This window comes from Leptodactylus fuscus, chromosome 1 (assembly GCF_031893055.1).
Source record: "Leptodactylus fuscus isolate aLepFus1 chromosome 1, aLepFus1.hap2, whole genome shotgun sequence".
NCBI lineage: Eukaryota > Metazoa > Chordata > Amphibia > Anura > Leptodactylidae > Leptodactylus > Leptodactylus fuscus.
The window spans coordinates 25,078,576-25,104,967 of record NC_134265.1 but is presented as its reverse complement, the minus strand read 5'-3'; the positions used below and the strand labels follow the sequence as shown (position 1 = coordinate 25,104,967).

At 41.8% G+C, this 26,392-nt stretch overlaps 1 protein-coding gene across 1 annotated transcript in view; it reads right to left on the bottom strand.

The window, feature by feature from the left end:
• The window catches only part of MALT1 (MALT1 paracaspase), a 47,651-nt gene extending 28,792 nt beyond the window's left edge, over positions 1 to 18,859 (bottom strand). Inside the window, exons 1-5 of the mRNA XM_075262373.1 lie at positions 18,696 to 18,859; positions 7,151 to 7,317; positions 4,843 to 4,964; positions 4,257 to 4,407; positions 13 to 188 (exon numbers count right to left, since the gene is read on the bottom strand). Coding sequence (XP_075118474.1) covers positions 13 to 188; positions 4,257 to 4,407; positions 4,843 to 4,964; positions 7,151 to 7,317; positions 18,696 to 18,850 — 771 coding nt within the window. The 5' untranslated portion in view covers positions 18,851 to 18,859. The remainder of the gene's footprint in view (positions 1 to 12; positions 189 to 4,256; positions 4,408 to 4,842; positions 4,965 to 7,150; positions 7,318 to 18,695) is intronic.
• Positions 18,860 to 26,392: the final 7,533 nt, after the last annotated feature.

Genomic DNA, 26,392 nt, shown 5'->3' with positions numbered 1-26,392 from the left:
AAGGACATGTACCATGTACACTCTATTTGTCGCGTCCACCACTGCCACGCCGTTCTTGTACCATTGATAACATGGCAAGGGCTTTCCTATGGCCGCACACTCCAGCACCAGCTTGGTCCCGGCCTCCAGTGTTTGGGACTGTGGTTGGCTACAAATCTGAAGTCTGTTGTCAGGGAGCAATGAGATTCCTAAGGCAGAAAGAAAAATTGTGTTATTCACAGTCTTCTCCCTGAATTCTACTCATGTCCAGGCTCATGTCTGCACAGCTGGTTTACACGGGGGAAGCTACATGTCTATGCAGGTCCAGGGCAATGCCATGTCTGCTGGAATATTACCATGGGGGCGCGTGTAAATAATACCTGCACATGGGCGTCTGAGTAATATACATTATATACAAAGGTTGTTCTAGTCAGTAATATAGTAGTGCTATTCACATACATAAGGGAAAGTATTATTGTACTTATATTCTTATACATAGGGGACAGTATTATAGTAGTTATATTCTTGTACATAAGAGTAGTATTATAGTAGTTATATTCTTGTAGATAGGAGTAGTATTATAGTAGTTATATTCTTGTACATAGGAGTAGTATTATAGTAGTTATATTCTTGTACATAGGAGTAGTATTATAGTAGTTATATTCTTGTACATAGGAGTAGTATTATAGTAGTTTATATTCTTGTACATAGGAGTAGTATTATAGTAGTTATATTCTTGTACATAGGAGTAGTATTATAGTAGTTATATTCTTGTACATAGGAGTAGTATTATAGTAGTTATATTCTTGTACATAGTAGTATTATAGTAGTTATATTCTTGTACATAGGAGCAGTATTATAGTAGTTATATTCTTGTACATAGGAGCAGTATTATAGTAGTTATATTCTTGTACATAGGAGTAGTATTATAGTAGTTATATTCTTGTACATAGGAAGTAGTATTATAGTAGTTATATTCTTGTACATAGGAGTAGTATTATAGTAGTTATATTCTTGTACATAGGAGCAGTATTATAGTAGTTATATTCTTGTACATAGGAGTAGTATTATAGCAGTTATATTCTTGTACATAAGAGTAGTATTATATTAGTTATATTCTTGTACATAGGAAGTAGTATTATAGTAGTTATATTCTTGTACATAGGAGCAGTATTATAGTAGTTATATTCTTGTACATAGGAGTAGTATTATAGTAGTTATATTCTAGTACATAGGAGGCAGTATTATACTAGTTATATTTTTGTACATAGGGGCAGTATTATAGTAGTTATATTCTTGTACATAGGAGTAGTATTATAGCAGTTATATTCTTGTACATAGGAGCAGTATTATAGTAGTTATATTCTTGCACATAGGAGGCAGTATTATAGTAGTTATATTCTTGTACATAGGAGTAGTATTATAGTAGTTATATTCTTGTACATAGGAGTAGTATTATAGTAGTTATATTCTTGTACATAGGAGTAGTATTATAGTAGTTATATTCTTGTATATAGGAGCAGTATTATACTAGTTATATTCTTGTACATAGGAATAGTATTATAGTAGTTATATTCTTGTACATAGGAGCAGTATTGTAGTAGTTATATTGTTGTACATAGAAGTTAGTATTATAGTAGTTATATTCTTGTACATAGGAGCAGTATTATAGTAGTTATATTCTTGTACATACGGGGTAGTATTATAGTAGTTATATTCTTGGACATAGGAGTAGTATTATAGTAGTTATATTCTAGTACATAGGAGGCAGTATTATACTAGTTTTATTCTTGTACATAGGGGCAGTATTATAGTAGTTATATTCTTGTACATAGGAGTAGTATTATAGCAGTTATATTCTTGTACATAAGAGTAGTATTATATTAGTTATATTCTTGTACATAGGAAGTAGTATTATAGTAGTTATATTCTTGTACATAGGAGTAGTATTATAGTAGTTATATTCTTGTATATAGGAGCAGTATTATACTAGTTATATTCTTGTACATAGGAATAGTATTATAGTAGTTATATTCTTGTACATAGGAGCAATATTGTAGTAGTTATATTCTTGTACATAGAAGTTAGTATTATAGTAGTTATATTCTTGTACATAGGAGCAGTATTATAGTAGTTATATTCTAGTACATACGGGGTAGTATTATAGTAGTTATATTCTTGTACATAGGAGTAGTATTATAGTAGTTATATTCTTGTACATAGGAGTTAGTATTATAGTAGTTATATTCTTGTACATAGGAGCAGTATTATAGTAGTTATATTCTTGTACATAGGAGTAATATTATAGCAGTTATATTCTTGTACATAAGAGTAGTATTATATTAGTTATATTCTTGTACATAGGAAGTAGTATTATAGTAGTTATATTCTTGTACATAGGAGTAGTATTATAGTAGTTATATTCTTGTACATAGGAGTAGTATTATAATAGTTATATTCTTGTACATAGGAAGTAGTATTATAGTAGTTATATTCTTGTACATAGGAGTAGTATTATAGTAGTTATATTCTAGTACATAGGAGGCAGTATTATACTAGTTATATTATTGTATATAGGAGCAGTATTATAGTAGTTATATTCTTGTACATAGGAGCAGTATTATAGTAGTTATATTCTAGTACATACGGGGTAGTATTATAGTAGTTATATTCTTGTACATAGGAGTAGTATTATAGTAGTTATATTCTTGTACATAGGAGTTAGTATTATAGTAGTTATATTCTTGTACATAGGAGCAGTATTAAAGTAGTTATATTCTTGTACATAGGAGTAATATTATAGCAGTTATATTCTTGTACATAAGAGTAGTATTATATTAGTTATATTCTTGTACATAGGAAGTAGTATTATAGTAGTTATATTCTTGTACATAGGAGTAGTATTATAGTAGTTATATTCTAGTACATAGGAGGCAGTATTATACTAGTTATATTCTTGTACATAGGAGTAGTATTATAGTAGTTATATTCTTGTACATAGGAGTAGTATTATAGTAGTTATATTCTTGTACATAGGAAGTAGTATTATAGTAGTTATATTCTTGTACATAGGAGTAGTATTATAGTAGTTATATTCTAGTACATAGGAGGCAGTATTATACTAGTTATATTATTGTATATAGGAGTAGTATTATAGTAGTTATATTCTTGTACATAGGAGTTAGTATTATAGTAGTTATATTCTTGTACATAGGAGTAGTATTATAGCAGTTATATTCTTGTACATAAGAGTAGTATTATATTAGTTATATTCTTGTACATAGGAAGTAGTATTATAGTAGTTATATTCTTGTACATAGGAGTAGTATTATAGTAGTTATATTCTTGTACATAGGAGCAGTATTGTAGTAGTTATATTCTTGTACATAGAAGTTAGTATTATAGTAGTTATATTCTTGTACATAGGAGCAGTATTATAGTAGTTATATTCTAGTACATACGGGGTAGTATTATAGTAGTTATATTCTTGTACATAGGAGTAGTATTATAGTAGTTATATTCTTGTACATAGGAGTTAGAATTATAGTAGTTATATTCTTGTACATAGGAGCAGTATTATAGTAGTTATATTCTTGTTCATAGGAGTAATATTATAGCAGTTATATTCTTGTACATAAGAGTAGTATTATATTAGTTATATTCTTGTACATAGGAAGTAGTATTATAGTAGTTATATTCTTGTACATAGGAGTAGTATTATAGTAGTAATATTCTAGTACATAGGAGACAGTATTATACTAGTTATATTCTTGTACATAGGAGTAGTATTATAGTAGTTATATTCTTGTACATAGGAGTAGTATTATAGTAGTTATATTCTAGTACATAGGAGGCAGTATTATACTAGTTATATTATTGTATATAGGAGCAGTATTATAGTAGTTATATTCTTGTACATAGGAGCAGTATTATAGTAGTTATAGTCTTGTACATATGAGGCAGTATTATAGTAGTTATATTCTTGTACATAGGAGCAGTATTATAGTAGTTATACTCTTGTACATAGGGAGCAGTATTATAGTAGTTATATTCTTGTACATAGGAGCAGTATTATAGTAGTTATATTCTAGTACATAGGAGTAGTATTATAGTAGTTATATTCTTGTACATAGGAGTTAGTATTATAGTAGTTATATTCTTGTATATAGGAGCAGTATTATAGTAGGTATATTCTTGTACATAGGAGCAGTATTATAGGTTGTGTAAATACAATTGAGACAGCTTTCTTCTCCTCGGGGATGTCTACTATAACTCACCATGACATGCCAGATTGCTTTCAATAACTTCCAGTCGTGCCCAGTTACTGTAGTCAAATGTTTGAGAGTCATTGACTCGGCAAATATAGAAGCCGGCATCATCCACATCCACAGGGTTAAATGTCAGCTCTGATGAATTACCATACGGAACCTGTGTATCCAGTTATAAATTAACACAATCAGTCATTATGCAAAGTCCTTATTCGTTATTAGAGTCCTATGTTCTGTGTGTTATTACTGATGGGGCTGGAAAATCGCCTGAGACTTAAAGTAATGCACAATACCGTCAGTGGATTGACATATATAATATATTGTCTGCCTGTAGTCACCACCAGGAGCTTACTGTACACTGTGTATGCAATTAACTCTATAACAACACAGCATATAGCTCCCTCTGGTGGCTGCAGTTGAAATGACTATTTTTACTGTCACCATTCAGCTATATATTTCCTTGGTAACAGACCAGAAACAAAATCTGACGACTGATAATCCAGGAAATCTGATAATTCATAAACCCAGAAGCAGAAGATTAGCCTGTATCGCCCAGTAGCATCTGCCAGTGTTACATATAGATATAAGAAATCACCTCCTTATCCATTTTGAACCACTGGTAGTTCACGACTGGATGTTCAGCGGCTACACAGCACAGCTTGACCATTTGTCCAGAACGAACCGCCACCGACTCCGGGTGTGTGACAACTTTCACCCCTGTGGTTGTGAAAATATGTTTTTAGGACACTGTACACTGCCATCTATCTATCTATCTATCTATCTATCTATCTATCTATCTATCTATCTATCTATCTATCCGTCACAGCTGGGTTCCCGCAGATATAATGTGGGCACATACCTGTATCATAGAGATGGCAGCCGCACATTCTTACAGTGACGAAACCACACTGTAACAGGAAATACCAAACCTTTGTACTATGCAGATAGAAAACACACACCAACACTATGGGGGAGTCCAAATCTCATCGTAGCCCCATAGGAAGGAGGAGATTTCCTTTAAATAATTACAATACACTTTCTATAGTGTATCACACAGGAAATCTGCTCCCCCAGGGGCCGTGTATTACTCACGTACTACAGGCCGCAGTGAATAACACAAGGAAGTGGCTTCACTATGACACATCTGGATATGGGCAGCGATGGAAAACAAATACTGAAACGTAAGAGCTTTTACATCACATCATTATTTGTATCATATATATGTATATATTGATGATGACGTTTCACTGATTGTCATGAACAATCTCTTTGTCTTCTTTAAGATGACCACATAGAACCTCTCTGCTAGAACCCCCAGTGATCACCTGTGATCTGTAAAGTGTATGATTACCCTACACTGCCTCCACAGGTGACATGAAGTATTACACTATTCTCATTGAAAACAATTGGATCCCAGTGTAATGAGCAGACATGCTGGGTCCTCCAGAGTAAGAAATACTCTTTCTAGTAACTTTCGGCATTGGAAAGTGATGAGTGTGTCGAAAAGGGGAACCCTCTTCTATGAACTCGTAATTCCCTTACGTGGTACTTGTTCTTTTACTTATAGGCTGGATCATAGTAAAGCCCATTAAGTCTCCCAAATATATGGGTCTTGATGTGACTGCACCCTCTGCACACCTACTGCTACTTATACACAACTTATTACACCATTTATGTGACTTATTAAAGGGGTATTCCCATAACTCTTATTCTGCAGCCTGAAGGCTCTGTACTCTCTTCACTTCCTGGAATTCTCGCACATTGGTGGGCGGGGATTCACTTGCTCTATCTGCTATGATCCACAGTATGACACTGATGTGGAAACTGATATAGCAGAGCTGGATTTGAGTCAGTTTGCATTACATAAAGAGGTAACTGACTCCTTATCTCAGCCCTTATCAGTCAAATTCAATTAAAACGGCTGATAAGTGGAAAAGCTGAAGATAAACAGCACAGTAATCCCGGAGCTCTCACCTCCCCCTCTCCTATATGAGGAGCTCCGTTGCATGTCAGCCCCTCCCTCCTCCCCTGAGAGCAGGCAGCTAAGTCACTTGACAAATGAGCAGATAATCCCAAGGGCCAGTGTCAACAATGAAGTGAATAAATTAAGATAGCGGCCAAACAAAGCAGTTTTGATAAAACAATGTATTTAGGAAAAGTCTTATATCCACATAAACTAGCAGTATAAATAGGATCCTTGTTATGGGACAACCCCTCTAGACAGGTGAATTGAAGATCGGTGAGGGTCAAACCCATTGACATAACTAAAGTCTTGTGGGTCCCGGTGCAATCTTTTGACCAGACCCCCCAACCTCATCCCTACAGCGACTTCTTGATAGTGATGGTTACAGGTGCTAAGGACTTTAATCCACCTTGGTGTGGTTAGGGTCATCTGTGGGTCTCCTTGGCTTATGGGCCAGATGGAAGCTGCAATCTCAGTACTGATGTCAGTACCTAGGGGTCCCCTAAGGTTCCTGGATCCGAGTGCGACTGACTCTGCATCTCCTCAAGTTATGACCCTGGTCAACCCCAGTGGATCAGCTGTTTGACGTGTCAGCCATGCTCCCTGAGCACCACGTCACAGGCTATGTCACATCATGTTCATCGGTGATATGTTCTGTTCACAGCGCTGACCCATTCAAGTGAATGGACTGAGCTGTGATACCAAGCATGACCACTATTCCATATACAGCACTGCGCTGGGTAAGTGTGAAGGACCCCCACTGATCAAACAGCTGATCAGTGGGGGTCCTGGGCATTAACTTTTCAGTTGATGTCCAATCTTAAGGATAGGTTATAAGTTATTACGCCTGGAAAATCCCTTTAATGTATTGAATATATTAGACAATATCAAGTGTTACATATTATTAGAAAGAAAGACAAATAATACCCCAACCGCTCACCCGGAGGACTCAGGATCTGGATAGCGTTCGACTGGCCGATGTTTTGTAACAAATCTGTCAGCTCCTTTGCGGTGCACCCCTGGTCGCCCATCAATCTCAGCAGACTGCGGGCCGGGCTTCCTTCTGGCTCCATCACCTTCAAGGAACATTGATGAAGCTCCAAGGAACTGTGGGTAAAAAAAAGTTACATAGCTATATAATGAAGCAATGGAGCGGGAACAGTCATAATACAATGTGGCTTTACTTTGGGGGAAGCAATACGGCCAGTATTAGAGAGTTGAGCTAGGGGGTTTACAGAGAGAGTTTGTCACCCCCTTGATCATTACACATATCTTGTTTATGCAACCTCATATTCCGTTTGCTTTACCAACTGCTGCTTGACATTGAGTATTGTGACTTGTTATTTTGCCTGTTAACCATTGTTACAAAGTCCTTTTCCTGCAAAGCTTTCTCCATTTATATTCCACATAATCTATATAGAGAGAGATTATTGCCATGAGCGAAGTCCATGCATTTACATATATCAACATTGTGCGCCATCTGCCTATTACCTTGCACTGAAGATGGTTTCTTTCTATCATCTCGAGTCGAGGTTCTCGACAGCTAAGGAACCTTTATTTTATAGCTTTCACTGTAAAATTGCACATTGACGGGCAAATTCTCTGTTGCGTGATGGGCCGGCGTCGACGCTGAATCATCAGATTTCACAGGAATTGAAGTGTTTTTAAAGGGGCTTTCCCCATCCGTGTTTCATCTTTAGTGGCAATTCTGGTCTTCAATTTCGGTTGCACAACTCTCATCCCCAACACTTGGCAGGAATCCCATACATCAGCTGGCTTGTCACTAGAGATGGGCGAACCTCCCAAGGTTAATTTCAGGTCAAAGAAGTTGGGATACAACCGAAAGTGAAATGATTAAACTCTGAGGTCACTTCAGACCCCAGAGTATGATAGCTGGAGACCCAGGAGGTCTAAAAAATAAAAAAAAACATTTAGACTCGCCTTCTCTCACATCTTTTGGGCTTCCTCGTAGTGTCTATATGACTGCTACCTCTGTCCCTTCTATAGCTACGTCTACGGTGGTATCTACTCAACATACAAGACAGAGCTTTAGAGAATTCACTTCTTCAGTCTAATTTAGTAAAAGAGAAGTAACATTTCTTTGACCACAAAATCTGCAGACGTCTAAAGTTGGCCCAGATGTGTTTTCTGTGTCTTCCTGCCTGCAATATCTCTATAAAAATCTGTTTAACAATAGTTAATGGTGGATGTGTTGTAGATTGGTGGTGGCCCATACACTAATGGTGAAAATGGGGGTCCTTTGTATCCCTACAGGTGCTCAGAAGAAAAGTCCAATCTAGAGCTTAGTTTTTTTGTCCCATAATGTTCAAAGAAAATGGCGGGATGTCCGTGCAGCCACAAAGGGGTATGAGCGACCCTTAGTCTTGTGATCAATGGTGGTCCTAGCTGTAAGGTGCTCAACAATCTACAACATATCCCTTATTTTCTGGATACGGCATAGGCTGTAAACAGGTGGATCTTTTCTCGGCTCAGTCTATGGAGGTTGGCTCTCTACTAGGGTTGAGCGAAAAGATCGGAAAAGATCGGATTCCGATCCCGATTTTTTCCCGCGGGATCAAGGTCGGAGATTATTTACCACAATGCTTGGCTACTGGCCAATCATTGTTAACTTTTTCCCACAATAATTGGCCAGTAGCCAAGCATTGTGGTAAATAACCTCCGACCTCGATCCCGCGGGAAAAGATCGGGATCAGAATCCGATCTTTTCGCTCAACCCTACTCTCTACTTTGTCAAAATCCCTTGAGTCAAAAACTTCCATTACGATCAAGACCATAGAATCTAGACATTATTAAAGATTCCACTGCTAAACAGATTGGACACATCTTTCTTATTACTAGGTGCCATTAGGACTAGGGTTGAGAGATCGGAATGGGAAAGATCGGATACTGATCACGTTCGCGATCGGCTGGAAAATGATCGGAAATCGGATTTTGAAATCTCAAGATCGGCTAAACCCTAAAAGTGACTTTTCCCATAGAGAAGTATTGACTAGGGTTGAGCAATCAGGATCAGATTCCAATCGACGATCAAGCAAATTTCACGATCGGGATCGGCTGGAAAATGATCAGAAATCAGGTTTTAAAATCGAACCTGAAATTTCAATATCGGCTCAACCCTATTACTGACCTAAAGGAATTTTGCATCACCACACTCTTCCTTCCCCTTCTGCTGCTACCCCCTGCTATTGTTCACGTGCCCATCCTTGGTCTCTCTTGGTCAGTGCACACTTGTATATCGGTCCCCAACCAATCCCAGCTTGTCCTGTGCATTCTGGTTCCTAGCACGCTAGTTCATCTAAAGTTTTTGACAGTCTAATATATACATGTATATATACGTGTGTGTTCCGACTATTTGATGCATATTGACCTTGTTTCTTGACTTCCTCTCTATCTGCTCTTCTATACTGCGTTTTATACCCATTTCTGACCCCGACCCATCTCTAAACCTGTGCTACCTTCCCTGACCCATTGCATGACTTCTGACTACGCACAAACTTAGCCTGCCCTGTCCTCAATCTACACATAGACACCTCTCCCTCAGTATGTCTTGACCTGCTTGGGTCAGCCATCACCTAAACTGGGATTACTCCTAGAGGAAGTCATCCTGAGCTTAAGAAAATATATAGCAGGTGGGTGCTGACTTTTACAACATATTATTTTAAGGTTTTATGGTGGGAGGGTTTTATTATTAAGCCTATAGGTTTTTCTGAATTCCTGAGGGGGCTCCATTAATAGTTAGCCACTGGTCACACCACACGGCTATACATCATGAATATGTTTAGTGTATCCTTTGACGTATACCTCTACTATAAACCTCCAGCATATGCCACCATATAGCCATACCCTCTATGCTGTTAGGTCACATGTCTGACGGGGGCGGAGCTACTGCCGCCTGTTTCACAATTTTCAAGCTAACTATGCTTATGAATGGAGAAAACACAAATCTGTGACGTAACAGGAAGGCAAAGACGTTGTGACGTGATCCGACTTACTGTGAAGATGCCAATTGTGAAATGTTTCCGAAAGTGAAATGACATGAAGTGTTGAAGACAATTTCTGCAGAATTGCAAGACACTTCAGATACGATTGTAAAGTCTGAGATCTTCCTCGTTTCGGTGCAGACAGGTCATTTCCTTATTTTTTACAACCTGGTACATGTAAATCCTGAAAAGGTATTTCTAGTGAAAAAGGAAATGTCCTGGGGGCAAAACCATCTGACTCTAAGGCAGGGGTCCTCAAACTTTTCAAACAGGGGGCCAGTTCACTGTCCCTCAAACCATTGGAGGGCCAAAATATAGTTTAAAAAATGTAAGATTATATGCTCCACATTAGCGCCCCTCACAGTATTATACGCTCCACAGCAGGGCCCCCCCACAGTATTATATGCTCCACAGTACGCCCCCCACACACAGTATTATATGCTGCTCAGTACGCACACACACTATTATATGTTCCTCAGTACACCCCCACCCACTGTATTATTTGCCCCTCAGTACACCCCCCCACACTGTATTATATGCTCTTCAGTATGTCCCCCCACTGCATTATATGCTCATCATTACACCCCACTGTAGTATATTCTGCTCAGTACACCCCCCCACACTTTATTATATGCAGTACATATGTATCCCATCCCCCACCTTACAAACACACTCACTCTATCATACTTACGCTGGGTTCACACTAGCGCCGGACTCCGTTCTGCATGCAGAAGACAGAAAGCTGTCAGACCGGGTCTGGCCGTGAGCGCCAGTGAGCGTTATATGCTCTCCGCCGCAAAACCGTTTTTTTTAAACCGGACACAGAGTACACGGTTTCGTGGCGGAGAGCATAAAACGCTTACCGGTGCTCACGGCCGGACACCTTTCAAACCCATTCAAATGAATGGGTTTGAAAGAGTCCTGCAGGTTTCCATCTCCTGCTCTGTTTTGTGCAGGAAACGGAAACCTGTATGAACGGAGACCGGGCGCAGATGTGAACGAGCCCTTACCCATGAAGAGATGCCGCACGTCCTCCTCCTTCAGAATGCAGGCGTGATGACTAACGTCATCGCGCCTGCATCGGGGCAGAGGTCACTCTCTGCAGTCAGTGGAGGCCGCGTGACCAGGGCCTACACTGACAGCTTTCAGTTGTATGTGCATTTGCACATACAACTGAAAGCAGTGATCCGCTCACTAACGGGGAATCCTGGATTTCCCATTAGTGAGCGATCCAGACGACGGCGCGCGGGCCACATGCGGTGGGCCGGATAAATGCCCTCGGCGGGCCGCATGTGGCCCATGGGCCATAGTTTGAGGACCCCTGCTCTAAGGGATCAAAACCGGAGACCTTCCCCATTCCTTACTGTTCTTTGTCGTCATCTTGGAACCAATCCATAACCAGTTGGATTTACTATAAATGATCATATGGTGCTAAATTACAGAATACAAATGGGGTAAAAACCGGGAATAGAGGGAGCGCTACAGAGTGAGTCCAAGGGCTAACCGGCAACGTCACTCCACTGGTTCCAATGACAAAAGACAAAATAATAGGCCACGCGCTTCGACGCTCTGACAGTGGAATGCGCATTGGCCTGGGGGGGGGGACACTTGACTGTCGTCGAGGTGCGTGGCCTATCATTTTACCTTCTGTCACTGGAACTAGTGGAGTGACGTTGCCGGTTAGCCCTTGGACTCACTCTTCACTCAGTAGCGTTCCCTCTATTCCCGGTTTTTACCCCATTTGTATTCTATGTTTGTTCACCACCTTTTGGATGGTGCCCGGGAGGAGCTGCAACTGATGGATCATTATCTTTTTTCAACATACGGGTGCCATTTCTTTTTATATTTTTAACCTAAATTACAGAATGTCTCAATCGGCAGTGCAGTCTATTTCTCTCTCTTATCAGCCAGGGAATGGTCGTAACTATAATTCATGGAGCCTCATAGGCAAGAGTCTTAATATATGCGCTTCTAGTTCTCCACCTTGTATCCATCATTCTCTTAAAGAGGACCTTTCACCACTTTTGGGCACATGCAGTGTTATATACTGCTGGAAAGCTGACAATGCGCTGAATTCAGCGCACTGTCGGCTTTCCCGATCTGTGCCCTGTGTAAAGAGCTTACGGTGCCGGTACCGTAGTGCTCTATGCTCAGAAGGGCGTTTCTGACCATTAGCCAGAGACGTCCTTCTGCCTCGCGGCGCCAATCGCGCTGTACAGTGTGAGCGGGGAGGAACGCCCCCTCCCTCTGCTCACAGCGCTCGTCCATAGACGAGCATTATCAGGAGCGGGAGGGGGGAGTTCCTCCCCGCTCCACAGCACAGCGTGATTGGCGCCGCGAAGCAGAAGGACGTCTCTGGCTAACTGTCAGAAACGCCCTTCTGAGCATAGAGCACTACGGTACCGGCACCGTAAGCTCTTTACACAGGGCACAGATCGGGAAAGCCGACAGTGCGCTGAATTCAGCGCACTGTCGGCTTTCTGGCAGTATATAACACTGCATGTGCCCAAAAGTGGTGAAAGGTCCTCTTTAAGTGCAGAATTGCTCCAAGCTATGGCTTTAATGTTGGCATGTGCAAAAAGAAAGAAAACAGATCCAGCTCCAGCCAAAATATTCTAATAAAACATGACTTTTAATATTGTTCTCTTAAAAAAGTTTTTTTTGTATATCTGTACAGCGTAATCACCTAAGTGCAATAAAAAATATATCAAAAATTGAAAAGTGCAAAAGACATGTCAATCCACAAAAACATTGAGACAAAAAACCCACAAAACCTACATTGACATGACGATACCGCTGATGCGTTTCGAGGTGTTGTTACCTCTTAGTCATAGGCTAAGCGCCCTGATCCGGAGGGCTGATCCGTGCCCCATTTTACAAGTATAAACTTTGGCTGTGGCTGACTTGTTCCATTTAATGTTGGCATGCCTACCAGTCAAGCTATGGCTGGGTCTGCTCAGCCAGTCACAGCATTGAGACACAGAGTGTTGCCTCATGTCCAATCCGGAGCTGAGATGGGGTATCCAAACCTTGCTCTGCCATTCATTTTTCCATGTATCTGGGCTCCCAGTATTCCTAATTTCCAATACCCTGTTTTGTGTTGATTTTCTGGTTTACTGATCTGATATTGGCTTGCTGTCCTGGTAATCCCATGTTTAGCTGGTTTAGCTTTGTCTGTAACCTCCTGGACTTGACCATGACCTGGACCTCTATTATTCTTCTGGTATAATTTTGAGAATTCCCAACCTTTTCTGGTTATCACCCTCAGCTTGTGTATTACTGACTCCATCTCACTGCCTGCAATAGGGTTTTTGGTTTGGTCCTAGGCCTGCAAGTTCACTTATTTTCTGCCACCTTTCTCTGGGTTTGCAACCTTCGTCCCTAGCTACCAAGTCCATTTCCGTCTTGCGGCAAGCTCTGGTTAATAACTAATGGTAGCCTTAGTCTCTGCAAACCTGCTGTCTTCTGATCCTGTCAGTCACATGCTACATTTTAGCAAATTGCTTAAACAGCAATTACATTGCCTTTAAGAAATTGCATAAAAGTCCTCCTATCTGAAAAGCTTGGATAATATATGCACTGTAGGCTGGATATTCAACAATTCCTTTAATAAACCTCTATTATTCAGCTTGCAAGAGTTATTTAATAATACAACAAGCAAGTGATGGTTCTCGATTGTTCCCCTACCACCATTTACATTAATCTATATTCTTCCTATGGTGCAATAGACACAGGCTACCATAAAACAGCAAGGGATATTTGCATACAAAACTAGGGTAGAGCAGTTATCCATAATACCCAGACTGACGCCAACATGTCTTCCAGTGCCGGAAATATCAGCTGGAGTCAGGTCTCACACCATCGGCTCCTCCTGATTTCCTCACCACTTCCTTGTGCTATAATTGGATCACTCCTTGTCATAAAATCAATTTTAATGTGTGCTTTAATAATCCTTGGCAGCGTACCATGAGTGGCAGTGAATTCTAAAAGCTCCAACAATTACCTGTTATGTCATGACCTGACTTAAAAATATAGACTTAAAGGAGTATTCCCATGATGCTTGTTCACTAACCTGCAGGCTTGTTGTGCTCTAGTCACTTCCTGCTTTTCTCAGCACATTGGTGGGCGGGGTTTCACTTGCACGGTGTTGGTTGTAAATGAATTACCACAGTGTGAAGCTGATGTAGCAGAGCTGGATTTGAGTCAGTTTGCATTACATACAGAGGTACCAGACTCCCTATCTCAGCCCTTATCAGCCAAATTCAATTAAACCGACTGATAAGAGCTCAGAAATCTCGGAGCTCTCACCTCCCCTATCTGAGAAGCTCCGCTACTTATCAGACACAAACAGTTCAGAGCTGCTCCCAGCTCCTCCCTCCCCCCCCCCCCTGAGAGCAGGCAGCTACATCACTTGACAAATGAGCAGATAATCCCAAGGGCCATAAAAACGGAGTGTAAACAATGAAGTAAAATAAATTAAGATAGCGGACAAACAAAGCAGTTTTGATAAAGCAATGCATTTAGGAAAAGTCTTAAATCCACATAAACTAGCAGTATAGATAGAATCATTGTGATGGGACAACCCCTTTAATTTGCAACTCCTCCTTTTGAATTGATGATGAATCTAGATCCAAATGAAGAAGCCGATTCATTTCTTAATATATCTTTTTAGTCATCAGAGCTTGGTTTATCAGATATAGAGCTCCGAATCTTATGTGCAGAAAATGATAAAATTCTGTCAGCCTGTAGTCACCACTAGGGGGAGCTTAATATAGTTTTAACACTGTAGTCACTATTAGAGGCAGCATAATAGAGTTTAATACTGTAGTAAGGTCTCAGGAAGTTCTATTTGAGTTTGGGGTTCTGTTAGTCACCTAAACCCTTGTTGTATACAATGATGAGAATTCAGATCTTCATTAGTCAACCTACACAAAACCTTAGGTCCTTCCTTAATGGGGTTTCTTAATGTCTTGACAGTTTATATAAAACACTTGGAAAATCCCTAAATCTACAGCTTCCACTTCTACTATTGCTATCAATTTGTTCACTTTCTTTTTAGGATTTTTCTTAGACTTTATTATGTTCCCACTTGAAAATACACCGTACCCTCGTGTCCCAATGACTTCTTAAGGACTTTAAAATTTGGAAATATTATTTGTATGATTTATTTTAGGAATAGGTAAAGGCCCCATTGTCTAGCAAAAGCCCCATGTGACATCAACATGTCCACCGTATCTGTCGCCTTGATGTCATGTGGCACAAGTGTAATAAGGGAGAGATCTATACTCTGAGAAGCAGTACATGACTTTGCCTGCATAGTGCTTGAGATACAGATAGTACTACTTCCCTGGCTTTCTTTGTCATTTATTTAGGAACAGACAGTACTACCTCCAAGTCTCTCCTTGTGAATTATTTAGCAAAAAAAGAATACTACCAAATCTCATTGTAAATTAGTAAGGCACAGATAGTACTACCTCTGTCTCTCCTTGTAAATTAGTAAGGAACAGATAGTACTATCTCTCTGTCTCTCCATGTAAATTAGTAAGGCACAGACAGTACTACCTCTCTGTCTCTCCATGTAAATTAGTAAGGCACAGACAGTACTACCTCTCTGTCTCTCCTTGTAAATTAGTAAGGCACAGATAGTACTATCTCTCTGTCTCTCCATGTAAATTAGTAAGGCACAGACAGTACTACCTCTCTGTCTCTCCTTGTAAATTAGTAAGGCACAGATAGTACTACCTCTCTGTCTCCTTGTAAATTAGTAAGGCACATATAGTACTACCTCTCTGTCTCTCCTTGTAAATTAGTAAGGCACATATAGTACTACCTCTCTGTCTCTCCTTGTAAATTAGTAAGGCACAGATAGTACTACCTCTCTGTATCTCTTTGTAAATTAGTAAGGGTTAAGGGGATATTGACACTCCTTAGGGAGAGACCACCATATAGGTGTGTGGAGACTTGCTAAGCCTTTAGCACTCCACTTCGCAAGGAACCATGGGAAGAATATGCAAATCTGTCTTCCATGATGTAATTAGGAAGTCAGAAGCTGCCTCGTTGTTGCAAACCAATAGAGGGCGCTCACTGGAATGTGCAAGCCTGTCTTATGACAGAATTCCAGTGAAATAACCCAATAAAGGCTGCTCCCTTTAGCATCATGCCCGACCTTCCAAGAGGCCTTTATTTTGCAATGACGCTGGGATTATTACCAGGTATAGTCTCTCAATCGAGGACAGCTGTTTCGATCTACTTGGATCTCTTCAGCTCGATGTAAAGAGGACCGTAACCTGGTAGAGGTGAGAGGCTTAGACAGGGTTAAGGGGATATTGTCACTCCTTAGGGAGAGACCACCATATAGGTGTGTGGAGATTTATTAAGCCTTTAGCACTCCACTTCGCAAGGAACCATGGGAAGAATATGCAAATCTGTCTTCCATGATGTAATTAGGAAGGCAGAAGCTGCCTCGTTGTTAAGGGTAAATTAGTAAGGCACAGATAGTACTACCTCTCTGTCTCTCCTTGTAAATTAGTAAGGCACAGATAGTACTACCTCTCTGTCTCTCCTTGTAAATTAGTAAGGCACAGATAGTACTACCTCTCTGTCTCTCCTTGTAAATTAGTAAGACACAGATAGTACTACCTCTCTGTCTCTCTTTGTAAATTAGTAAGGCACAGATAGTACTAGCTCTCTGTCTCTCCTTGTAAATTAGTAAGGCACAGATAGTACTGGCTCTCTGTCTCTCTTTGTAAATTAGTAAGGCACAGATAGTACTAGCTCTCTGTCTCTCCTTGTAAATTAGTAAGGCACAGATAGTACTAGCTCTCTGTCTCTCTTTGTAAATTAGTAAGGCACAGATAGTACTACCGCTCTGTCTCTCCTTGTAAATTAGTAAGGCACAGATCGTACTACCGCTCTGTCTCTCCTTGTAAATTAGTAAGGCACAGATAGTACTACCTCTCTGTCTCTCCTTGTAAATTAGAAAGGCACATATAGTACTACCTCTCTGTCTCTTTCTTGTAAATTAGTAAGGCACAGATAGTACTACCTCTCTGTCTCTCCATGTAAATTAGAAAGGCACATATAGTACTAATTCTCTGTCTCTTCTTGTAAATTAGTAAGGCACAGATAGTACTACCTATCTGTCTCTCCTTGTAAATTAAATTGTCACTGTACTGTGACATCACTGTGTGTATTATCCCTGTACTGTGACATCACTGTGTGTATTATCCTTGTGTTCATTATTCTTCTCACCTCTGCTATTATATGCTGGGTGTAAAGTTGCTAAGACAACTGTGTGACGTCCAGTAAGTGTTGTGTACACATCTTATTAATTAGAATAGGACACATGTACGATACTTGCTGGCTACCTAAGCAACTCTCCTGGCCACAGAGCAGCGGCAGCGTCCCTCCACATCCATCAGATCCATCAGGTGGTAGAAAGAGACTGAACAACTCCTATTGGTATTTCCACCCAACATGTAAAACATTCTGATCTGCAAGTTCCTGCTGATACTCCAGCTCATCCCAATGGGTAAACTTTCCTTGTTCTCGATAATAAGTGTTTGAACATGTAAGAGGGTTGGAAATGGCTCCTAGGGTCTATGAGTTTATCTTTATGAGTCCTGAGCCAGTTTCCATAGACAGTAGTAGGGATGAGTGACACTTGCCATATTGCTGAGCCACTCCAGGGCTTAGATAGGGGGCGCAATGGAGCAAGTAGAAGTTCTGATTACACAACTAAACATGGTGGACCACCGATTACGCAAAAGATTATACGACACGACCGACAGAGTGCGACGGCTTGATAGAGGGCAACCACAAATGAAGCATACAGCGCCAAAAGGGCGACCGTGGACCACATTTCTATTCACGGATAGCGACAGGGTTGTGGATCAGTAGGCCAAACACTAACTCCAACTCCTCTATCTTTCCACCACCCGACTACGACTAAAGATCATCTAATTCACCAAAAAGCTAATGACTGATTTCTATGCCAAACGATCCATCTAATAAATGATACAATATTAATAATTCTGTTCCATCATGAAAGATAATTCATCGTTTCATATTGAAGCCGGAGTTTTTTTTTTCCGAAAAACTCAAAATTCGTTCCTACTCCACAACCTTAGACACTATGCAGCAAATTTTCACCCCAAAGTATATTGTAAATTTGTAGAATTTTCCACCCACCATGATCAAGCTTCATTAACATAACACCACCAAATCCCAGAGGTCACCAGGACCCAGTCCTTAAGATTACTTGAATTTTGCAAGGAACAAAACTGATTTTCATCAATCGAAAGTAGTCACTTTTCACACCACTGATACTTCGGGTTGAAGTGCGAGAGCGACAGTGTAACATTGGCGCCGTACTGTAAAACGTCTATTACTCGGGTCATCACGATACGACCCGACAAGGTCTATCTATTGAGGAATCAGAGCCCCGGGTCTTGTATCTGATGGGAAAGATGTGTAAGGGTTTACCTTAGTCTGAAGCGACTGTTCTTGGCGATGGTGGCAGCCAGCTTCCTCCATCCTCTGTTGCTGGTCTGGTCCAGCAAGTCGCACACTTTTTGGAGGATAACCTCTTGCAGAGAGTTTATATTAAGGGAGTAAAACTGCTGCTGAGCGTCGGACATCTCTGCTCTACAGCCGCACTGCTCAGGTGGTGTATTTCCTTGTCTCTCCTTCCTGCTTGCACGTCTTTTGCATAGTGTAAGAGCTCGCTTGCACCATCTTCTGGAGAATCACGACTCTACGTAACACCCAAGCGAAAGTGAAACTGTGCAGGAACCTTACATAACATCTGTATAAAGGTGTGTCGCTGTCGGACATGGCACAGACATAGGGCGGGAGTCTCATTTTTAAGAAAAGGTTTCCTCCTTGGCTGACAAGGGGTGAGGTGCGACGGGCCCAAGGTGCGGAAAATTGTCCATAACATATCCGAGTATAAGCCGAATTTTTAAGCACAGTTTTTGTGCTGTACAAGCCCCCCTCGGCTTATACTCGAGTCAATAAGTTTTCCCAGTTTTTTGTGGTAAAATTAGGGGGGTCGGCTTATACTCGGGTCAGGCTTATACTCGAGTATATACGGTAGTAAATTGTGAAGCGCACAAATTTCCTAGATTTTTTTTGCCCAAATTTGTATTAGAGTATCAGAACCGAATTTAATGGGGTTTTCTGGCCCCGAATGCGTGTGTCATTCTACATCATCGTAATCTGATCTGTATGGGTACAACACTTAGACCCGATACAAATCAGTTGCAGCGGCAGCATCTGGGCCAAGGAAGCTTCTGTAGAGGACGGGGATCCTACTCACGTAATAAGATCAGGGCTGCAGCACCGTCCATTGTATAGTGGTGGTGCTGAGAAACTGTTCAAGTCTCATCCCGTACTATAGTTTCCAATGGACAGACTGGCAGGGCCTAATATATCAGATACTGAATTTGGAGCCAGAATGCCCCATTATGGAGGTATTCCCATCTGGAACATATATGGAAAATTTATGGCATAGATGAGGACCCCACCATTGGAACTCATGTCTATATTGAGACCAAGGTTCCCCAACCCTGTCCTGCAACTGCAATGCACATGCATAGTTCTCCATTCACTTCTATCAGACTCCTGAGAATTGCAGTCTCCCTTTTGGACCCAATATGTTCGAACAATAAAAAATGCAATAAAATGGGAAAGGTTCAGCGTTAAAGGTTTTTTCTGGGCTAAAAATATTGATGAGCTAAGGATACGTCATTGATATCAGATTGGTGGGAATCCAACACCCTGCACCCCCACCAGTTGTTCTCAGCAGCTGATACACAGAGAATGGAGCAGGAAGCAGACAGCGCTGTCCTCTGTGTAGTGGCCTGACCAGGTATTACAGATCAGCTTCTATTCATTTGAATGGGACCCAAGCTGCAGTGACTTAGTTCAACCACTACATGGAAGATGGAGCTGTCTGCTTCCTGTTCCAATTCCTGGGAACAGCTGATGGATGGGGGTTGGGTGACAGATCTCCACTTATCTGATATTGATTACCTATCCTAAGCAGAGGTCGTCAAAATATTTAGCCTGGAAAACCCCTTCAATGAATCTTGGCTGGTAAATTACAAAGTGCATTATAAGAAATTACCTAATACACTTTTATGACACCAATCTCAGCAGTGCACAAGAGGTCAAAACCACAACGGGGAAATCAAACTTGCATAGTTGCACCATCAGCAAAATCCAACATCAATAGCCTGTGCAAGTTGTCTGCAAGGATCTACAAAAGTCCCAAACACTGTGAACGTTTGCCCCTAAAATATCTTGTAAGCCTGATTATTACAAAGCCATAATAAGATCCGGGGGGGGGGGGGGTCATTTTCTTTGTTCTCTTTCACTATATAACCATTACTGTCCCTTCATGACTCAGCAAAGGTATGGTAAAAAAATAGGATGTGAGTTGCGCCCATAGCAGTTCCCTTTTACCCAAAATTTATTAAAGAAATATGATACAGAGGTCAAAATAAATCAATAGGCCAGAATGAAATTGGAAGAAAAGTCTCTAAAAGGGGCTTTCCCCATGAAAAATTTTAGCATATTATTAGAACAGGCCATAAATCTGTATGGAACTGACCCTGGGAAAGTTTCCAAAGTTGAGCAGTACATAGGAAATAGAAGAACACTACAGCCACCTGGTGGTCATATTTGAAACAGCAGCCAATAACTACATACAGGAAATACCCTGTATCAAGTATCAACAGGATGCAAAAAAGCAGGGTGTGATATGCGCCCATAGCGGTACCCTTCTACTTAATATTCACTAAAAAAATATCCTATACATATCAGGTCTGTCATAATTTATGAATATTCCAGAATGAGATTTGAAGAACAATGGCTAAATGGAGTTTCCCTGGGAAAAACATTTATAGCGTATCATTAGGGCAGGCCATAAATGTGTGATCTTGGAAGATCTGACCCTGGAGGGGCTTCCAGGGATCATCAGTATTTAGAAAGCATTGAGTGATTTTGTGTCACCAATGGAAGAACTCTACAGACATCTGGTGGTCATATCTGACATTGCAGCCTACACACAGTGTTGAACTGACCCACCAGAGTACCAATTGAGCCCAAATTGTAATGCAATAATGGGCCCTAATGGTACAGAAGTATATAATGCTATTTGGAGCTTTAGCCCTAAACTGTGAACCACAGACAATGCCGTGTATCAAGCCCAGTGGCGTAACTACCGCCGTAGCAGTGGAGGCAGCTGCCACAGGGCCCAGGACATTAGGGGATAATACTGTGTGCAGGGGCCACTATGGGGGATAATACTGTGTGCAGGGGCCACTATGGCGCTTAATACTGTGTGCAGGGACCACTATGGGGGATAATACTGTTTGCAGGGGCCATTATGGGGGATAATACTGTGTGCAGGGGCCACTATGGGGGATAATACTGTTTGCAGGGGCCATTATGGGGGATAATACTGTGCACTGGGGCCACTATGGGGGATAATACTGTGTGCAGGGGCCACTATGGGGGATAATACTGTGTGCAGGGGCCACTATGGGGGATAATACTGTGTGCAGGGGCCACTATGGGCTATAATACTGTGTGCAGGGGCCACTATGGGGGATAATACTGTGTGCAGGGGTCACTATGGGGGATAATACTGTGTGCAGGGGCCACTATGGGCTATAATACTGTGTGCAGGGGCCACTATGGGGATAATACTGTGTGCAGGGGCCACTATGGGCTATAATACTGTGTGCAAGGGCCACTATGGGACATAATACTGTGTGGAGGGGCCACTATGGGGGATAATATGTGGAGGGGCCACTGAGAGACATAATAGTGTGTTCAGGGGCCACGATGGGACATAATACTGTGTGCAGGGGCCACTATGGGGTATAATACTGTGTGCAGGGGACACTATGGGGGATAATACTGTGTGCAGGGGCCACTATGGGGCATAATACTGTGTGCAGGGGCCACTATGGGGGATAATACTGTGTGCAGGGGCCACTATGGGGGATAATACTGTGTGCAGGGGCCACTATGGGGCATAATACTGTGTGCAGGGGCCACTATGGGGCATAATACTGTGTGCAGGGGCCACTATGGAACATAATACTGTGTGCAGGGGCCACTATGGGGCATAATACTGTGTGCAGGGGACACTATGGGACATAATACTGTGTGCAGGGGCCACTATGGGGCATAATACTGTGTGCAGGGGACACTATGGAACATAATACTGTGTGCAGGGGCCACTATGGGGCATAATACTGTGTGCAGGGGCCACTATGGGGCATAATACTGTGTACAGGGGCCACTATGGGGCATAATACTGTGTGCAGGGGCCACTATGGGACATAATACTGTGTGCAGGGGCCACTATGGGGCATAATACTGTGTGCAGGGGACACTATGGGACATAATACTGTGTGCAGGGGCCACTATGGGGCATAATACTGTGTACAGGGGCCACTATGGGGCATAATACTGTGTGCAGGGGACACTATGGGGCATAATACTGTGTGCAAGGGCCACTATGGGGCATAATACTGTGTGCAGGGGCCACTATGGGGCATAATACTGTGTGCAGGGGACACTATGGGGCATAATAGAGTGTGCAGGAATGCGTAGGAGGGGGTCGGTTGAGGTCTTCGGCGTCAGTTTCGGTTGGGGGGGGAGGCTCTATGTCAAAAGTTCGCCACGGGGCCCCGCCATTCCTAGTTACGCCACTTATCAAGCCACCATATCAACGGCTGCATATAATGGAAATCGGGGTACTTAGATGGAAGGATTGTTGTCCCTCAGATCACTCCTAGGAGCCTCTTTTTCCTGACTAGTTATACATAGGAACCATATCATGGTCACAAAACTCTTCTATAAACCTACGATTCTTCTTCGGTTGCGCAGGTGTATATATCAGTAACTGGCTCCAAAATATGAGCAAATGCAACCATGCTTGGGAGTGGAAGATGACTATACAAAAGTACTGTGCAGAAATTGTAGACAGATGAGGCAAAAATGCTGCAAAGAAAGAATGGTTTCAGCAAAAGAAGGGTTAATGGTTTATTTTTAGGGCCAATTCCCAAAATGAAGTGAATGAAGAAAAGAGAAATGTAAATCCCATCAATATTCGGTGTGACCTTTGCCCTTTGCCTTCCATCAGTTCTTCTCGATACTCGCAGACAGTTTTTGGCAGGGAGGTTGTTCCCGCCATCTTGGAGAACTAAGGGCAGATCTTCAGTGGATGTCGGCTCGCTCCAATCCTTCCCAGACAGAATGGATGATGTTGGGTCATATCATCACTTCCATGAACCTCCTCCAAAGGGCAAAGGTCACACCAAATATTGACGAATTGTTTCATTTTGGTGTTTGATGAATTAACACTTTGCAGCATTTTTCGACACTTGGACAATTTTTACCCAACTTGGAAAACACCTTTAAATATCTTTGACGGGCCCTGATGGCTGCAGTACAAGCACACATTCAGTAAGTGTATTTCCGCATTGACTCTTCACCTATAAGTGTCTTGTGTTCCTTGCGGTCGTCTTCTTGGCTGACGGCAGCATCATATTGGATTGCACCTCCAAGTACCATGTCCATCTTCAATATTTATCTCATATGAAATCCCTATGACATTCAGTCTGACTTTTGTGTTTGAAGCCAGGACATAGTGATATAAGAATCAGACCTGGACTATATACTACCTGATCCAGAAGCTAAATATGGATGTAGGACCCTAACCAAATACTAAGGGCACATACTACATATGGTCGGACTATGCCATAACTTTTTTACATTATTAACCAGGTCACCTGAATCCTGAACCAACATATCAATTTTTAGAGAATTTTTTCTCTAGCCCCACCATTCCTGAGCAATCATTGCTGGTAGTTTTGGTGTCTAATATGCTACATAGGCTCTGCACTAATTCCCACAGTGCTTTTCACACTAGGTTTTCTTCTGCGGACTTTCCACTTTATTTATACCGATACGGAAACCACCATCGTTTCAATAGATATAATTGGCATGCTACGAATTCCAAAAATGTGACTTTTTTTAAATTGCAGCATGTCCGCTGCGGATATTTTTTGCAATGTGTGCATGAGATTAGCCAAAATCCCATCTGCTTTGCAGGTACGATAAAAAGCCACATTTTTGACTGTGGTGTTCCATCCGCATCTAAAGAACAGAGTTTATACTACGTGGGGCCCCGGCCTTAAATTATTCTCTTTTTTTCTTCACATAAACGCCTATAAGTGCAAATTGTCAAAATTTCAGGGTGCAGGTTCCTAAAGAAACCTAGACCTGGTCCTAGTCATAGCTATGAGGTCTGTCCAAAAATTCCCCTCACAGTCAAATCAAATCAAATAGGCTTTATTGGCACGTCCGAATGGATATTTGGCATTGCCAAAGCTAGTAAAGTGTGTGAGGGGGGGGGGCAGTTGGAGTCGAGGGGGAGTGTATGGGGTGGGGTGGGGTGAGTGATTTGGGGTATAACAGTCCGTGGAGTCTCATCTTCCTCTTAGTTTGTGACCGCTATATGGGGAGGTGAGGTGGGTGGTTTGGAGTATAAATCCGTAGAGTCTCATCTTCCTCTTAGTTGGTGACCACTATATGGGGAGTGTGGGGTGGGTGATTTGGGGTATAACAGTCCGTGGAGTCTCATCTTCCTCTTGTTTGGTGACAGCTTGCCACGTATTGGGCAGCGATCTCCACAGTGGCCTCTTCTTCTCCCAGTAGGATGTAGAGTTTCCTCTTCTCGTCTGCAGATATGAAGTCTGGGATGTGGGCAGAGAGTCTTTGGTAGTAGACGGCCCTCATATCTGAGTATTTGGTGCAGTGTAGCAGGAAGTGGGTCTCGTCTTCTAGGGCCCCCTGGTCACAGTGCTGGCACAGTCTGTTCTCCCGTGGCTTGTACGTCTGCCTGTATCGCCCCGTCTCTATCTCTAGGTTGTGGGCGCACAGTCTGTACCGGTTCAGGGTCTGTCTGTGTTTGGGGTGGTGTATTCTCTCCAGGTAGGTGGCCATGGTGTAGTCTCTTTGCAATGACTGGTACACAGTGAGTCTCTATCGTGCACACAACTTCCAAACAGGGAACAGAGCAAAGATGGCTCATCTCCATCTTGGCTGTGATATTGACACTTGTCCTGGCTTGTAAGTCTAACCACAGCACTCCAGATAACATATTACTCTCGTCTACTTAGGCAGGTGGAAGGAAGACTGACTTGACCGGGATATTCCTATGTTATATGGGGTTAAACTACAACCCGAACACCCCTACCCCCCATATTAGGATCAGAATAACCTACTAACTAACCCTTGACCCAATAATAAGACACACACAAAATAGGTACGATGGAATAAAAGCGGCCACAACAGCCAATTTATTGAATATTTTAACATATAAACAACAAAGCATTCCTAATGGAAGGTCCTGCAGGGCCCACATAAGCAAGGCAGCACCATAAGAAATCTCCCAGCTGCATCGCACCAACACAGGAGCAGACAAAAATGTCCCGGTTATGCCGTGAACTCCCACTTACACCTTGATACCTTTATTCTTGCGATAAACAAACATCTGCAGAGGTAACCTTCCATGGGTCCCCTGTATTTCACCGGAACTCCTCCTTAAAGTGTGCCCTGCAAGACCTTCCTACCGCTGGCTGTCGTGACAGAGAGGACGGTGTGAACCTGAAAAAGAAAAACACAAATAAACCAGCAGGGAAACATGGGATGAAAACATGGAAAAAAGGGGGGGGCGGGAGGGAAAAAAGGGGAGGGCGGGAGGGAAAAACCCCAGGTAAGGAGTATCAAAGGGGAAGAGAAGAAAGGGAGTTAAATAGCCCCTATAACATAAATAAACGCCCCCTGGCCTGAAAGTGACTCTAAATAGACCCCAATCAACCAGAGGACATTAACCTCTGAGATGCTGCAGCACTTTTTGCACATTATGACAAGGCAATCCCTGTCATGCGGGGCCTCTGCTGAATTCTTAAGCTCCGGCCCTCACTTTCTCTTCCTCCTCATTAGGATGCAATAAGTCAAGGAATGTTCCATCTACCAATCTGCAGCCGCATTGGTTTGTTCCAACAAAAGTTACAAAAAGTTCCTTACGGCAAATAGCATTATATCACGTGGAAGTGCAAAATACTGAAGACATCCTTAAGTAGGAAGGACCCTAC